We start from the raw sequence: 17,534 nt of genomic DNA on the forward strand, positions 1-17,534 counted from the left end.
CCTGGCTGAGCGTCAGCTCCGAGCACCCGGGGGCAGCACTCACACCACTTATGCTCCTCAGGCTCAGGCTACCTCAGATGTGACTCTGACTGCACCGTTATTAGACCTGGGGCCTCCCAGGGTTGCCTCACCCTGCAGGACTCAGATTCCCCAGCACGGGAAGTGAGCTCCTCCTCCAGGGGTTGTCCAGCCCAAGGGTGAGCCAAGGACCAGAACGCAGGGGCCCAGGTGGCACCGAGAGAGGACAGGAGGAGCTGGGCAAGGACACAGGAGACAGGAGGACGCCAGCAGCAGGGAAGCGGGGTGAGAAGGAGCCAGCAAGAAGTCGGGGAGTCAGCAGTGCATGGTGCAGACGAGAAGCAACCAGAGTTTCCGGGAAGACGCAGCTCTCTACATGCTGATGTTTTCCAAAACCCTCCAAAGTGGTGTAAAGGTTAAGAATGATAGAATAGTAAATAAGAGTGTGTGATTATTGCGCCATCTTTCTTCTCTCTCTCCCTCTCTTCTTCTTTGTTGCCTCCTTCCTCCCTTTCTTTCTGACAGGAAACTTGAAGTCACCCCCTGCTCATTACAGACACGGATGAGCCGGAGACGGGGCCTGGAGAGGCGGGCATGGGTGGGCGCGAGGTCTGCCTGCTCTGCGCCGGCTGCAGTCCCTTGCTCAGAGAGCCTGTGTGTCTGCAGCACTCGTGCGATTCCAAAGGAAGCATGAGGTGGGAGCGGTTATACGAGGGCAAGGACACTCTGACAAGTCACTGTCCACTCAGCGACCGCACTTTCGGTGGACAGGGACGCAGAGCAAGGACTGGCCAAGGCTTTTCTTTAAGAATGTGTCAGGAGAAAGACTCAAGGGCAAGGGAAAGTTTTTCTGAGTGACTGGCTGATTGGTTGGTTGGTGTTTGGGTTTTTGAGACAGGTCTCACTATGTAGTACGGGCTGACCTTGCACTCACGATGTAGTCCAGGCTGGCCTGGGAGTAGTGGCGATCCCCCTGCCACAGTCCACGGAGTGCTAGGATTAGAGGGATGCACCACCACACCGGGCTTCTGTTTTAAGGTGGGAAGGACTTTGAGCAAATGCTAAAAGGACAGAGAGAAGACCGAGGCATGAAAAACAAATAGAGCAAAAGTACCACACAGAAGGAACATCTAAGGGAGCAAGAAGTCGGACAGAAGTCTGAGGCGGAGACTGCCTTGAACCCAGAGCTTCAGGGTCGGGGCCGTAAGCAGCCATGGACTCCACCGGGATGGAACCTCACTGGGGAGCTGCATTCCGCCCTGCGCCTCCTGCTCAGTCTGGCAGAGGAAAGGGCAGAGCTTAGTCCATCTGCCGCGGCCCTGGCCAGGCACTCAGCAGAAACCTGCAGCACCGTAAGTACCGAGTGAACAGGCCCAGCTTTGAGGTTTAAGGTGGCAGGCGGCGATCGCTCCTGCTCCTGGAAGACAAGATGCAGCTGCGGGATGGCTCAGGCTCGTGGGGGTGCAGCAGGCTGTTTGTTAGCCTTGAAAGTTCTAAAGGTTCGCCAGCGCTGGCTTAAGCCATTGCCCATTTCTAGTTTTCTAGTTTTGTGGTTTTGTTGTGGCGCAGAGCATTTTCAGCTTTTCTGTGCGACCCTCTTTTCCACTTTCCGGGGGTCTCCTCCATGCCCAAGCTAGCAGGGGCAGCGCTGGGGTCGGACACACAGCGTGACCTTCAGCACGTGCAGATGGTGTTTGGTGACGGACAGTCAGCGTGGTGTGCGTGTCCACACACATGCACATGTGTTGGGGAGGAGAATGCTATCAGCAGGCTGTCTCAGGAACACGCCCTGAAAAGGACAAGCTGTGGGGGCTCCCAAGGGGCTGAGTGCAGCTGGGGTGTGTCTGCTAGGCAAGGGAGCAGGGCTTCCCTGAAAGACCGCGCTGCAGGGTGACACGTCTGCTCGTCACATGGGGACTGGCAGGGCTGGGGCTTTCTGCAGTATAGCATGGGGCTGCTCCCTTTCTCCTCAGAATGCCCTCCACCCCTCCAAGAAAGCCCAGACACACTTGGAAGGGTGAGAGAACCCCAGAGCAGCCCTGAGCAGAGTTTCAGCTGAGCACTGGAAAGTCAGGAAGATCTCGGGCCAGCACTGGACACAGAGGCGCGAGCCCCATCTCATGCAGAGAAGGAAGAGGTACGGACGGTGCTCCGCGGCATCTCCATTCCCCAGAGGCCGCCCCAGCCTCAGCCTCGCAGAAGCGGAGCCCTCTCTCTCCAGGCCCCCTTCCTCCTGAGCGGCCCTGGGCACCCACACTTCATCCCCTCGAGCCGCGGGGCTCCCTCACGCTCCACGTCTCTGCCCAGCATCAGCCACTCCTCCAGTCCCCGCAGAAGCCCTGCCGGGCCACAGTCCGCACCCCGGCCACAAATGCTCCTGGCCAGCATCTGTCCTCCCTAAGGGTGGCAGCAACCACGCTGGGGCAAGGGCTGTGCTGGAGGCCGCGCTGGCCTAACACTGTCCACACCCAAATGGCCCAGTGTCCTCCAAGGGCGACCTCACCTCCACAGCACCCTCCTCCTGTGGTCCCAACTGTCACAGTCCAGGGCCTGGGGGGTGGTTGGACTACTGCCAGGACAGAAGAGCCTTGGACGTGGACACCGGGGTCCTCCACATGGAGACCATGTCCCCCTGCAGAGCCACCGCACCCCTCAGAGCTCCCAGGTGCAGAGTACTAATGCCAAAAATGTGTTTCTCTGGGCCAGATCAAAGGGAGAAAATGACCAAGTTGACACCCCAGAAAATGGTCCAGAGTTCTAGAGGAAACGTCCGTAGGGAGGTTCTGCTCCAGAAAGCAAAGGCCAGCAAAACAAGGTGACTTTCAAGGCACACCCAGTTGCTGTGGAAATGACACCCCAAAAGCAAAGGGAGCAGGACGGGGTCTGGGCCATCCGGGTTCCTGCACTGCGGCAGGGTTCACTTCAGACCGCACAGCTGTGTGCTCATGGGACGCTCAGACTTTTGAAAAGGAGGGTCAGTAAAACCACAGCCCTCGAGTATTTAAAAGGCTCCTGTTAAACAGGCAGCAGCAGTGAATGCTCCCGCCTGTCCTGAAGGGTGACACGTCCAGCCCAACAGCCCCATTGGGCTGTTGAAGCACAAAGTCAAGAAGCAAGTCAGCTGGAAGTCCTCCCTCTAACTTGGCACTGTTTGCCTTCTGGCTTGGTTTATGTATGAAGAAGTCAGGGTGAGTCTCAGAGATCCAAGTCACCATCTTTCCCAGTGTAGAAAGCAAAAATTTCAGAAGCATCTTGATGAAAGAAAAAAAAAAAAAGTCCCACATAAGAACTCAAGTAGAAAGCAGTCAGATCAGAGGCGCCCCAAAGAAGTCACTCCCAGCCCTGAGTCACGGAAAAAAAAGAAGCCCTGGGCCAAAAAGCCGAGGCATCAAAAAGAAAAGATCAAGCACTAGTGCAACCTTCAAATCCTGAAGCGCAGAGCTGTCACTGCACGGTCCTCTGAAGCCCTGCGGTGACTCCAAAGTCGTCTCCTACACAACTGCACACATCCAAGCTGCGACAGCCATGCCTGACCACACAGGACCCGGTGGCCGGGCACAGAACGGTGGCCTCAGCCTGAGCTCCAGACACCTCTGAAGTAACTCATAGCACCTGCGTCCGGTGTAAGACGCCCGCCCCGCCATGCCAAAGTCATCAGACTGCGATGTACCTGCTGCTCCAGACTGGAAATGAAGCAGGCAGCACTTGGTTTAACTTCCGTGCGTCACTCTCCCACTCGTGCGTAAGGAGGGAGGTTCTGCAGAGGCCGTGCCAGGAAAGACCCCAGCCATCCCACTGGCCAGCATCCTTCCTGTGCACAGGAGGTCACTCTGCATCCATCCTGATGTGCGGCCAGCCCACGCTGTGCACCTGGACGCTGTCCCTGCACCCAGGGGACAGCGGCCTCTGTGTGCCGGCCCTGAGCACCCCAGGAAAGAGGAAAGAAAAGAACCAACGTGCTTCGCGAGGGCATCGCACCCTCAACTCTGAGCACAGGTGAACCCACTCTCACCCTTGAACAGAAGGGAAAAAGAAACAAAAGAACAAGACTGAAGCGGGAGAAGAAAGAGAGGAGGGATGTGCAGCGCCGGGCAGAGGTTCTGGGTTCGAATCCAGCTCAGCAGCTGAGCAATAGCATGTTAGATGGTGGCCAGCTGCACAATTGGCTTAAATTGTTATCTTCTCGTCTGCAAAATGGGTCTAGAGATACCTCCTGGGTAGCCATGCAGAATGAAAAAAGCAAGAGACTGGTGCATAAAGCTTAGCGTTCTACCTGTCACACGGATGGTCACATCCTTGGGAGGGAAGGAAGGGAAGGAGAATCGCAGAAGAAAGGGCAGAAGGACTCACTCCAGAATGGTCTGCACTCACTCAGGACAAACTCATTCTTCTACGATCAGTCTAGAAGCATTTCCCGATCGGCCACCACACCATCGGCAACGTGCTCCATTAGACACAAACCAGCCAGGCGCTGGGGCGCGTGCCTGTAGTCCCAGCACACAAGTGGCTAAGACAGCACCGGCCCGGCTGCACAGTGAGGCCCCGTCCCGAAAAGACAGGAAGGTGCGTGGTGCAGAGCGAGGAGCCCATGTGCATGCTGTTGCCTTTGTCCCTGGAGCCGCCAGCTAAACCAGGACACAGTGCTCAGCCGCCACCTCCCACCAGGCGAGGAGAGGGGCCCGGGAGCCGGGTTGGGGCGGCCCACAGCCCCGCCCACAGGGAGGACGCCCTGTGCCCCACGGTGCACGCCCACCTGGCCTGGTGGATGGCCTCCATCCACTCCTTCCCGTCCTGCTCCTCCTCACAGCGCAGCTCCAGGGGCTTCTGGCCCTCGTGGCCGAAGAGCACGGTGAAGTAGTACTGGGAAGAGAGACGACAGGGGTTAGCGCCTTCCTCCCTCGCTCCTCCCTCCATCCCTCCAGGCAGCAGCGCCCTCTCCCCGTGGGGGTGGGCAGCACCCCACACGCGTGCCCCGCCAGGCTCCCAGTGCAGCCGCATCCTCACACCCGGGAAGAGGGGCCCTGCCCTGCTCGCCCGGTGTTTCCAGAGAAGGGCGGAGAGGCCGCTGCTCAGGTCCAGCAATGGAGATAAAAGCACAGGGAGCCCGATGCTGTTCTGTTTCAGGCTGAAAACCAGCCACACCTTGCAAGCCGGGGGCCAGGCGACCGCTCCATCCTGGGACGCAGCACCCCGCAACTGTCCAATGACTGCCAGCCCCGCTCCAGGGACCCCGCCCAGCTCTTGAGCTGCCTTGCTCCATTTCCCTAGGAGACAGCAGCCCCGCCATCCCACCCGAGCCAGCACTTCAGAGGGTCACTGCATAGACGACAGGTGACCCAGAAGCAAATCTCGACTGCCTCCGGGCCTGAGGCAGATCCCAGTTTCTTTCCGGTAGGGACGCACTGCATGCCACTGATGAAAAAAGGGGATTCTGCTTAAGTAGGGAACAGACTGAGATTTACCAGGAGTGAAATGATTTCTCTCATATAAGCTTTACTCATCATTACCACAAACCGGAAACAACTCAAATGCCCTTTAACAGGTGAGAAGGTAAACAGATGCCAGTACATCTATACAATGGAATATGACTCAGTCATGAACAGGAACAAACCCTGGACAAGCCCAGCAATGTTGCAGTGACAGAGCAGAGATCTGTAGTTTTCCAGAGTCAGGGGTGGCATGGGGAGGAGGGGGAGGCTTTGTGCTCAGCTTTGGCAGCCAACACAAAGAGAAAGAAAGCCGGGCCTATGACCTGGCAGGAGCTGAGCCGCCACCAGATCAGGCAGCAGGTGGCTGTATGCGGTCCCCACCGCTCCTTGCCCTGGGGCTTAAAGGGAGCCCTGCAGGCCTCTCCTGAGAGCAGGGACAGGGGATTCTGTGCAGCAAACCTGGGAGCCAGGCCCACCCCTGGGGAAGGGGAGCAGTCAGGAGCGAGAGGACCCTGTGTTTCCCACGTAGGTCTTGGCCTCGGGGAAGAATCTAAAAGGCCGCTGCCTGGACATGGCCCGCCAGGAAGCTAAAAGCCGTGTTTGGGAGTAACACAACCACCAAGGTCAGATCAAGGGCAATGGTTTCTTTTGGCCCCAAGCTGGCCACCCCTGAACCAGCCAGGCTGGGCCTGACTTCAAACTGACTGAAAGGGCAGGAGCAAGGGCAGCTCTGCAGGGCCAAGGGGCACAACAGGAGTCTGGAGGAGTCCTGCCTAGCATCAATGGCACAGGAGGGAACTGTAAGGTCCAAACCTCCTAAAGTGGAGCTTCTGACCCTGAACATACCCAAGGAAACGGCTGGGGGTGGGGGGCAGGTGGGAGGGGTGGAGACAGCAGACCAGCTGCACACAGAAGCTTTCACGCAGGGAGTCTGAGGACCTGACCGAGACTGCCAGGGAGGAAGATGCAGCACTGGAGTGGCCAGGAGACACAGCACCCGCCCTTAGTGGCTCTGAAAGGGAGACGCACGGACAAAACAGCCCTCAGCTGTCCCCTGCCCAGCAAGCCTGTTCACAGTGACAGCTACAGGCCCATTTCTGTCCAATGAACTAAAACCCTTCAGCTTGAGCTAGGCATGTGGCCCACACCTGTCATCCTAACACTCTGGGAGGCTGAGGCAGGAGGATCACAAGTTTGAGCCCAGCCGGGGGAACTTAGCAACTTAGCAAGACCCCATCTCAAGATGAAAACATAAAGGGCTGGGGATACAGCTCAATGTGAAGGCCCTGAGTTCAAGCCCCAGTACCGCACAGAAAACAAAATGAGACCCACTTCAGGTCAGGTCAGTAACCGTATTAACCTCCACCAGAGATAAGAGTTTTCAGGGACAGCTGTCCCCACCTGCAAAACCCCACCCAGGCCAAGGCTGAGCGGGCCCGACGTCCAGGCTCTGGGGAAGGGGCTGCCATCATCTCAGCCCTGTGCTCATCTAAGAGGGCCGGGGAAGTCACTGGCAGTGCTGGCAGCACAGCCCCGGTGGTGGCATCTCAGCTCCTGAGCGCCCAGCAGGCTCAGACGGAACTGGCTGAAGGCCGCGGTGCTGCGGCCCGGCCCCAGTTACACATGAGGGCCCTGGGTCAGCACCAGGAAAGGGAGAAACAGCGTCGACCTTGGTCTCAATGCATGTGCTCTTTCCCTCCCAGCCCGCCAGGCGGCCTCTCCTCCTGTCTTTCCTCTCTCAAATCCCTCTGCCTCAGTCTCCCAAGAAGGAGCCTCAAGGTGACCCTAACCTCCACCTCTTCATAGGCCTCATCCGCTGGTTTCCCCAGCACTCCACTGAGGAACCCATGGGGAACCAGCTGCCCCCGCCCAGAAGCAGGCCCATCACTGGGGTGACGCACATGGGCCGTCAGATACATGGGAATGTTGCAAGGTTAAAATTTTTATAGTGATACAATTGGCCCATCATGCACCGACTGCAGTTGCCCACCCACGGATGTGTGTAAATCATTGAAACTTTGAACAACCCCTGGGAATATATGCCATACAACGAGCCACTCTTGCTCCTGCCATTGAGAACCAGAAAGGTCCAGAGCCAGTGGAGGAGCAGCTGCTGAACAAGGACTCAGAGAACATGAGAATGCAGACTAAGCCCACGGAGTCAGAGATCCAATAGACTGGGGTCACGAGAGCCGCTCGCAAGCTGTAAAACAGGAGGACTTTGCACAATACCTGCAGAGACTCATTGGAAGCCATTCTTCCCCTGACAGTACAGGCTGTGGTGAAGCTCTGGAGAAATCTGCAGCAGGATTCCTTTTGCCTGTGCTGTCAGTTGGGGAGAGGACACTAACTGGTTGTGGGGTCCCAAAGCAATGGGAAGCTGGAGAGAAAAAGCTACAAAGAATGGCTTTCACCCCAGATAGCTCACTTGAGATGTTAGTAAGAATAGCCTCCTCAGTATTCTATAGCCATGATGAGGAGGAGGCCAAGGAGAGAAAACAAAGAGACTGAGAAAAAGCAGCTGCTTTTGCTGCACCACTAGGAGAAACAGATCCCAGGTCTGATTCCCAGGGCTCCAAGAAGAACTTGACAACTGCATTCATCTGCTACCACTGTTAAAAGCCAGGCCACCTCAAGAGGAACTGCCCTAAGAGGCCCCATGGGCCATGCCCTGGATGCAAAGGAGACCACTGGAGATTGGTCTGCCCTCTGAGGTGGAGGCCCCAGAGCTCAGACCCATGCTTCCAGTTAGTCCAACAGGAATGAGAGGGCTTGGGGCATGGCTTGCCTTCTCCCTCTGGCCAGACCGTCATCTCCATCGAGGAGTCCTGGGTAATCATGACTATGGAGGAACAAGAAAACAGCCTGTCGCTAGTCACAGGTGCAAGTCTCTCGGTCCTTCTTTTCAATCCTGGCCTTCCTTCCAGCCATCATACCTCAGTGAAAGGAGTCACTGGTGAGGAGGTAATATGCTATTTTTGACAACCCTTAGGCTGTAACTACTTATTAGATCCTTCTTGCATATCTCTGTCTTCCTGAGAAACCACTTTGAAGATACCACCACATACTACAGCAGCCATTGATATTTTCCTACTAATCTATCCATAACTGTGTTAAGTTTGGAATGTTCCTATCCTATTTCATAATGTATGTTTATTATTATGTGTTTCCTACAACAACCATTGAGAATAGTTAATGATTTTTCAATAGATCACTCATGTATAGCTCTATTTTTATTCTTTAGAAGCCACTTTGAAGATACCAAAGTATAGCATAACAACTCTTGATAATCTCCTACCTCTTTTGTCTCTAACTCACTATTATTTGTCTATTTGTTTTCCTGAGAAACTATTTTATAGATAATAATATGTAAAACGATAACCATTGATAATTTCCTACCATTTTGTCTGTAATTTGCTAAGTCCCCCCTATTACTATGTTATCCTTCTTTTATTCTTTAAAATAAAAAATTAAAAAAAAAAATTTTTTATTACAGTAAAAGACACACTGCCATGAATCCCCTCCAAGTCCTCCCCCTGGCTTCGAGCACACTCATCCCACCGTCCTTGCACTTTCTGCTGCAGCTCTGGAGTGCTCTTTCCTGAGGGTCATTAGTTGCCCTGTCCTGGCTGCTCTGCATGCTGAATTCATTCAAAATGATCCCCTTTCATGGTCGTTTTGACTTTGAGGAAGAGTGAAGTCACGGGGTGCCAGACGCAGTGACTCAGGTGGACGAGGACAGTGTTGTGTTTTCATGGCTGCGTTTCTGCCAGACGGTGCGGCAGCAGTATTCACCGTATTTCTGATCACACCAGCAGGCACCCACACCACCTCTCCTGGGCCACAGAGTTGCCCTGTGCGGCCTCTCCTCTCGCCAGACTCACTGTGTGCCCTGGTCACAGCCCGTGCAGCCACGCAGAGCCCCTGACCACGTCTGGTGAGCAGGTACACCACAACAGAGCCTCGAGCGGCCACCGCCCTGCTGGACTTGCTTCGCCGCCGTCCGTGGCAATCAGCTCCTTTACCACACAGTCACACTGCATTTTTGTAAATTACCCTAAGAAAATCAAATACGCCTTAAGCTGTCAAACACATCTTTTGATCTTAAGCCATGAAAACACCAGAGTGTTGCCATCTCCGGAGCGCTCACAGAGCAGAAGGAGCAAGGATTGCCACGGACAGGGTCTGAAAGGCCTCATGCTGACACTCCGGGTCCATCGCAGCACTTGCACACGGGGAGGACCCGGAAGCACCAGCAGATGAATGGGTGAAGAAAATATGACACATGCTCAGCAGGGCTGCGAGCTGCGCAGTGTGGATACGGTTTGTCGGTGGACAAAAACCGTGCACGCATTTCAGGAAAAGAAACACAGGCTGATTTTTTTCAACAAAGTGTGCTACCCTCAAGGATGTCATGTATGGCAAAAAACCCACTACACTGCCGGCCTTAGAGGAGACCTTGGAAATGCAGGTGCAGCGGTCTCACTGACCAAGGCTACCCCAGCAGTAGTCTGCAGCACTCACAGAGGTCTGGGAGCTGATGACCACCACTCTGACCACCTCTGGTAATTGTAGAGGCCAAGGGTGACTTGTGTTATCTCATGATGTCTCCATAAGTTCAGTATTAAGATATTTATACAAGCTTTTCTTGTCCTGATGGGTGTATACATTTTTTGGTGTACTCTAGATAAATACTGGAATATTCTGCCACCTCAAAAGAGGGGATTTTGCCCCATAAAGAAGCCTGGGGGTACACACAGAGTAAAATAGGCTATGCAGAAATATAAATACCACATGACCTCACTTACACGCACAAAGCGCAGTGGTGGCTTCCAGGCTGGAGAAGAGTGGGGAGGAGAAGGGGGCCTTGGAGAACCCCTTGACCACCAGAGAGATGTGAGCCTCCGTGACCCACCACACAGAGGGCAGCAGCCATAAATCAGAACGCACTGCATATTTTTAAATGGCTGGGAAAGTAGATTTTAAATGTTTTCACCACACACAAAAGAAACAAGAAGCCTGGGAGATGCTGGGTTTGTTAATTAGCCTGGTTTCATCACTCCATATCACACACAGGTATCAAAGCACCGCACTGCACCCCATAAACATACGCAGTGATCATTTGTCAATAACACTACGTTATTTTAAGGCTCTTACGTCTCACCTAAAAGGACCTACTGCTACAGAGATAAAATGAACAGATGGAGGAAATGCAAGCTTCCAGATCTTCTCAGGATCTACGCAGCTTCAACGTGAAACCTGCAGGTCTCTGGGCTTCCCTGGAGCGTGCCGGCTACGGCTTGGGCAGTGAGTCCTTTGATAGGAAAACACAGCCCACACAGCTCTGCCCTGAGGCTCTGCAAGTCAGAGACCAATTCCTGGCTAAGCGAGGCAGCCTCTACGTTTCCACACAGTTTGAACCATTCACAATATCACAGACTGCTGTATGACCCACAGTGGACACGTATATATTTACTGGGTGCGATGAAAAATAGTGACTGCTGCTGCCGACTGATGTGCAACAGAAAGGCAGCTTGTAAAAAGGTGACACTGTGTCCTCATCCACCTTACTATGCGGATCTGGCGCCATGTGACTTCTGGCTCTTCCCCAAAGTCAAAATGACCAGGAAAGGGAAAAGGTTTTAATCAATTGAGGACATCCAGGCAGCCAGGGCAGCACAAATAAAGACCCTCAGGAAAGAGGGCTCCAGAGCTGCTGCAGACAGCGGTAAGGATCATGGGATCAGTGTGTGTGAAGCAAGCGCAAGCACTTGAGGGCACCTGAGGTACTGTGTCTTCACTGCAGCGAATGTTAAAATGTTCAATAGGCACTGTATATTTCCATCACCCCTTAGACTGCGCCTGTCCAGTTGTTACGATTTATTGCTGCCCCCGTCTCACCTTCTCCTTTATTCTTCTTTCTGTAACTGCTCCTCAGGAGGAAGTGAAGTACATTTGGAACACTTGCTGTACTGCTGAAGCTGGGGTTTGAGAATTCCCCTGACGACTGTTGACTCGGATGAGCGTAACTCCCACTAGCTCAAAGCTAACCCTGGCTGACACCTGAGCTGTCTTGATGTTCCTGGGAGCTCCAAGTGACATTTTCCTGCCACACCTGGCCCTTCACAGCACAGACGCCTTGGGCACAAGATCCTGCGCTGGCTGCCAACTCGAGCCAGCCAGTGTGACCGTGCAAGAGAAGACAGCCCGCCGAGGGGTGCAGGGCGGGCGGGCGAGGGGGCCATTCTCAGTGGGGCTGCAGCTCCCCTCCACGATCCGTGAAATCCCCTCCCACGCCCCGCCTCTCTCTGCTGCTGCCACTCTAGGGGACACAGGTGCTGCGGATGACATCCCATGCTCACGACCAGCTGCACCCCGCTTCCTTCCCCTCCCTCGCCCCCGCCTCCCCTGCTGCCTGCTTCTGACCGTCACCTTGCAGGCCTCTCCACCTGCCCCACCCCAAGGGTGCCCTGAGCCCCGCTCTGGAGCAGAAGAGGCCGAAGTGCCACCCTTGACTGGCTCGGTCACCCTCTGGCAGAGACAGGGGACCTTGGGGACCACTTCTGGGTCATTCTGTTCCTTTACCTCAGCTCTACCTTGTGGGCACTTTTCACTTGGAAGAAAACCCTGTGGAAATTGAAGGGAACTTGTTCTCCACCCGGTTTACAGACGGCATCGCCTCATACCATGGTTATACCTGGAGGCTCATTCTTTACTGCTAAGGTATATGAAGACTATCCAGTCACTATCCAGTCACCTTGCTGCCGTCTGCAGTCCCCCGCCAGAGCTCACGCTGAAATTTCACCCCACTGAGAGGTTTTAAGGGGTGGACTGGGCAGGAACATCCCCAGGGGCCCAGGCAGAGCGGTCCAGATTGGACTAATTTGGTCATGGACTCGGGGTTCCTACGTTACTTCAGGAGTATGTGTGTTAGAAAAGCCAGCTTGGCTCTGTCTCTCTGGTGCGCCTCTGTTACCCCAGAGGCCCTGGGCCATGTCAGGACTCTGCACAAAGTCCCCACCAGCAAGAGGCCCTCGCCCAAGGCAGCCTCATGGACCACACAGCCTCCACAGCCATGGCTGGAAAAGTCTGTTCTTCATAAATCACTGGGTCTGTGGTGCTGAGTTATAGTAACTGAACGCCGACTGAGATGTGCCTCCCCAGCTCTGCGGAGAAAGTTCTGAGGTGCTGGAAGCTTCTCCCTCCCTATTACTCACTTCCACTTCCACAGCTCATTCAAGGCCTGGCCACAAGTGCGGTCTGTGAGCAACACAGACTTCACACTCAGCATGGGAGCAGGCCATGGGGTCAGGCAGAAGGAGACCCGGACCAGAAAGGGAGACACCTGGAGGCTTGTTCTGCCCTGAGGGGTGTAGTGTGAACTCACACAAGTTCCTCTTTGGGTTCAGTGGGTTCTTGGGCCAAGTGGAGACCAGGCCACCTTCCCTGATGCTGTGTTTATGTCTGGATGTCCTCCCAAGGCCTTGCAAGCTCAAAGGTGGGGCTTCTGGAAGGTGGCTGGATTACGGGGACTTATGGCTGACTTCCTGTTAAGAAGCAGGGCCTGGCTGGAACAGGCAGGTCATAGCAGGTGTGACCTGGAAGTGTTTATCTGCCTTCCTGGTTCCTCCTTTGACCTCTCTGCTCCCTGGCTGCCATGATGTGAGCAACTCTCCTCAGTTATTCCTCTCTGCCATGTTGTTCTACCTTGGAGCCCACCTACCACAGGCTGGAAATGTGAGCCAGAGCGAACTCCTCCTCCTTTACCTTGTGGACCCCAGGTATTGTGTCCCAGTGACAAGGACAGTGACTGAGACACCCACTAACACCGAAGGTGAAGGTCAAGTGCACACACACACATCAGGCCGCCTTGAGAGACAGGGAGGGAGCCGGGGCCACCCAGCACACCAGGACCCATCACCCAGGTGCTCCCGGGCACTGGACTCCTTCCGGAGCGGCAGGACAGAAGCCGCAGGTCCTCCCTCTTCACCTGCTGCCCTCAGAAGACAGGCTGAAAGTGCAGAGCCAGGGAGGAGGGGACAGATCGCAGCCCGGGACTGGCACACGGGGTTCTTGGTAATTAAGAAGAGGCCACACTGTTTCTGTGTGATCTGTTGGTTGTTTTGTTTGTGCAAGTCTGTTGGTAACTATTCATGATGGAAATATTTCTAATTCTCCCACACTTCAAAAGGAGTCTGCATTGTGGGGCCGGCAAGGGTCTGCTGAATGATCCGTTCCAACAGCAGCCAACAGACTGGAACCCGGAAACGATGCACAGCGCAGGGCATTCATGTGCATAAAATCCACGCTGCGCTCGTATCCTTTACAAACGGCAGTCGAATGCTGAGCATATTTTAACAGGCACAGATTTAACTTAGAATCCGGCTCAAGGAGTAAGAGTTTAATTGCCTCCGTCTGTGGTTTTCTCCCATCGGAGGAAAAACAGAGTCTGGTTTCTGAATCTCACAAACAACCCTATCAAATTAAACCATGCTCGCTGGAGGGTGCAGAGGACAGTGAGAGGTCAGAGAGCCTGTCCTCCTACGAACGGCCGAGGAACCAGAAACAAGCCATCTGGCTGCTCCCCAAAGCTCTGAAAGGTTCTCACCCAAATACCAGAACAGAGAAACAAGCCATCTCAGCGCCCGGAAGTCACCAGGCCCACGGGAATTTATGGGAAGGGTAGAGGAGGCTGGCTTCAGTCACCATCCCCAGCCCCCAGGTCTTGTGAAGTCCCTGAGCTCCTTTGTCACTCCAGAGGGGACAGACACTGCTGAGGGTCATGGGGGTTCCCAGCACCGCTCCCTCGCACCCAGTCTCTCCTCGGCGGAAGCAGGCAGTGAGGTCGGGCTCTGGCCGGCTCAGGGCACCAGCCGAGCAGAGGGGAGCTCACACACCCAGCCCCATGTTCTTCACATTAAAGGGACAACTCTGTCCCCAGGCCAATGTCCAGGCCACCAGGGCCTCTTCCGAGCCTACACAGAGCTTTGAACTTCCTGGTCCTAAGGGAGAAACGCTCCAAGGCCTGTTCAGCACAAGCCATCTTCATCACTGTCTCATTTCAGCCACTGGCTTTGTTTCTCTTCTTCCATTTGCCGACCATATTCTCCTCTGTGCCCAAAGCAGAAACAAACAAAAAATCAAGTACAGTGGAGATGTGCGATCGAATCGGGGAAGGCCAGGACCAGGAAGCAGAGGGAGATGTAGGCGAGCTGTGTAACTCCTCCGCCGCTGACAGTGAATCCAAGGGACTCGGTCAACAGGGACCGGGGCAATGCAGACAAGAACAAAAGGAGGGAGACAGGGGTTGTGAGGGAGGCTCCAGGTCCATTCCACCCAGCCCCCTGCTTCCCCATGAGCGGGAGTATGAGTTAGAGTCAGAGATCCTAAGGACCTTCCTGAAAGCAGAATGGGAGGACCGAGCACACGTCTGCCCCTCAGTGATGTTTAGAAAAGGATCCCTGCCCTTAAAGAATAAAAACAGACAGCCTCTCCTGGGCAGGGAGGCTCACGTCAGTCATCTCCACACTTTGGGAGGCTGAGGCAAGAGGATCTCAAGTTTAAGCCCAGCATGGGCAATTTAGGAATACCCTGTCTGAAATTTTTTTAAAGGTTTAGGGATATAGCTCCACACAAGGACCCTAGGTCCAATCTCTGGTACCACCACCAGCAAAACCAAAAAATGGACTCTAAGACCCCACATTACCAAAATAAATTTAGAATATTATCATGATGTTGGGCAATTCAGGGATCACTGTCCTGACTTTTACGTTCAATACCCCAGTGTACTGCATGATGTCTTAACAAACTGGAATAAAAGAAAATATACAGCTAAGAAACAGTTAGTGCCGTTCAAGAGGGAAAGGTTTGATGTTGCTGCTTCTGGATTGTACTGGAAATCATCACTTACACATATCAAATTAACTGAGAAATACTGTTGCACTGAAAGTTTTTAATCAAAAGCATTGGGTTCATTATATTATGTAAGATAGAAGAGCACTGTTCCAATTTTTGCTCTGTAAGTGTTAACTATGTAAGGAAATGAAGTGCAAAGATTAGTAAAAATTAAATTCACTGAGAAATCCTTGAAGACCGAAGTCTTAAAATGGTAATCAATTGATCATAAATATCCAACTGGTATGGTGATGAAGTGACCAACAGATCTTATAAAAGATTAATGAGTGTGCTCAGTATGCACATTTAGAGTTCCTCAATCAGTGAGATAAACCCAAGTATCCCAACAGAAATGTGGGGGAAAGAACAGAATATTCACCACCCATGAACACAAAGCAAAACAATTACAAGAACATCTGAAAATATAAAAAATTAACCGGCAATCAAAGAGATGTGTGTTCATCAAGACCATTTCGTTAAACTGCAATATAAAAAATAATAAAATCTACGTTGGAAAGCACAGTGTGCTGACTGAGCTAAAAATGGTTACAACCTTTGTAGAAATGGGTAGTAATTTGTATCATAGACTTCAAATGCTCCCATTTCTATACAGGAATCTATACTGCAAAAATAACCAGAGAAACATATAAAGGCTTACATACAAGAATGTTCCTAGTATCAGTAAAAATAAAAATGTCTGACAGTGGGAAAGTAAAATAAATCATGTGACATTTGAGCCAGAACACTGAGCAATGAAAGTCACAACCATACTTGTTTGTTTGTTGGAGATGGAGTTTTGCTTTACTACCCAAGCCTGGACTCAAGCAATCTTCCTGCCTCAGCCTCCTAAGTGCTGGAACTACAGGCATGCACCACAGCACCAGGCTTCTCTAAGAATATGTTTGAAGATGTTCCTAAGAATATTATTTTAAAAAATAAGTTGGAACTAACGTTATAAAATAAAAACCTAGCACATTTCAGTAACTGCCCACCACAGCCATAAAAGATAAATTTTACATAAGAATTTAAAATTTTCACAGGATAAAAGAGATTGAGAACAAAGGAGAAAATAGACTAGAAGTTATTTGCAATGTAAGCAGTTGGCAATTCACAATTATAGTCCACCCATATAATCAGGAACAGAAAAGCCAACCATAGAAAATGGGCAAAACTATAAATATACAAGTTATGAAATACAAAACAATTTCCCGAGGAATAGGAACATTTTTCCAGCTCACTGGAACTCAGGAAATGCCAGCTAGAAACTGAAAGAACAATTCCACCTACCAATAGGATGCTATGCAGACAGATTTACGAAGCAGGCAGGGACGTGCGGACACTTACACAACCATGCACAAGGAAACTGATAAAAAGCGGGCGTAGAGAGCTGCGTGATAATATCTATTAAAACATTTGATGAATTTCTGGTTCAGGAAATGGCAGAGTAGGTTTTAGCAACTAGAAATTTGAGAAGAAAGACTGTCTGTATAACTTCTATAGCACAACATATAAAAGGTAACATATCCATAGCAAATATATTGAGGACAATGCATAACTATTGGATCACCAATTTTTTTTTAATTTTGAGACAGAGTCTCACTAATTTGTCCAAATGAGATCCAAACTTACAATCCTGGAAATGCAAACAGGGATTTGATTCTTGAAAGAAAAGAACTATCGATGTGATCCAAGTCTGCTCGAGGGTATGCCACAGCCCGGGGTCCACAACGTGGCGATTCCTGCAGTGAGTCACATTCTACTGCTCTGAGGAGTAGCTGAGAGCAGAGCAACATAAACTAAGTGGAGAAAAAATACTAAAGGAAGTGGGAGCCCCAGAAAGGAAGTCCCGAAATCTCCTTTACAAACGTTGCTCCAATCTTTGGCGGGACCCTGGACTCCACACACAAGTTCAAAGGAGCCCTGTGGAAAACAGCAGCAGAAAGACTATGGAACTTGATCAAAGAGGGCAGCAGCTGCCCCCATGGGAAGGCGGAGTTTAGGGATTGGTTGAGCCCAGTAAGTTGCTCACTAGCATAGAAATGCAGATTCTTGGGCACACAGGGAGCTGCGGGTGGGGAGCGCCAGCCTTCTGGCTGGCTAGCTTCCTGCCTGCTGGCTCCCGGAGGGTGGGCCCCCAGCGCATGGGGAGCCAGGCGGCAGCGAGCACTATTGCGCGCCGGCCCTTAGGCCGGC

At 52.5% G+C, this 17,534-nt stretch overlaps 1 protein-coding gene across 1 annotated transcript in view; it reads right to left on the bottom strand.

Moving 5' to 3' along the window:
- Rasgrf2 (Ras protein-specific guanine nucleotide-releasing factor 2) overlaps positions 1-17,534 on the bottom strand; it is a 195,830-nt gene that overhangs the window by 129,429 nt on the left and 48,867 nt on the right. Inside the window, exon 3 of the mRNA XM_013512878.1 lies at positions 4,772-4,878. Coding sequence (XP_013368332.1) covers positions 4,772-4,878 — 107 coding nt within the window. The remainder of the gene's footprint in view (positions 1-4,771; positions 4,879-17,534) is intronic.

Source organism: Chinchilla lanigera, unplaced genomic scaffold (assembly GCF_000276665.1).
Source record: "Chinchilla lanigera isolate Chin_1 unplaced genomic scaffold, ChiLan1.0 scaffold00017, whole genome shotgun sequence".
Taxonomy (NCBI): domain Eukaryota; kingdom Metazoa; phylum Chordata; class Mammalia; order Rodentia; family Chinchillidae; genus Chinchilla; species Chinchilla lanigera.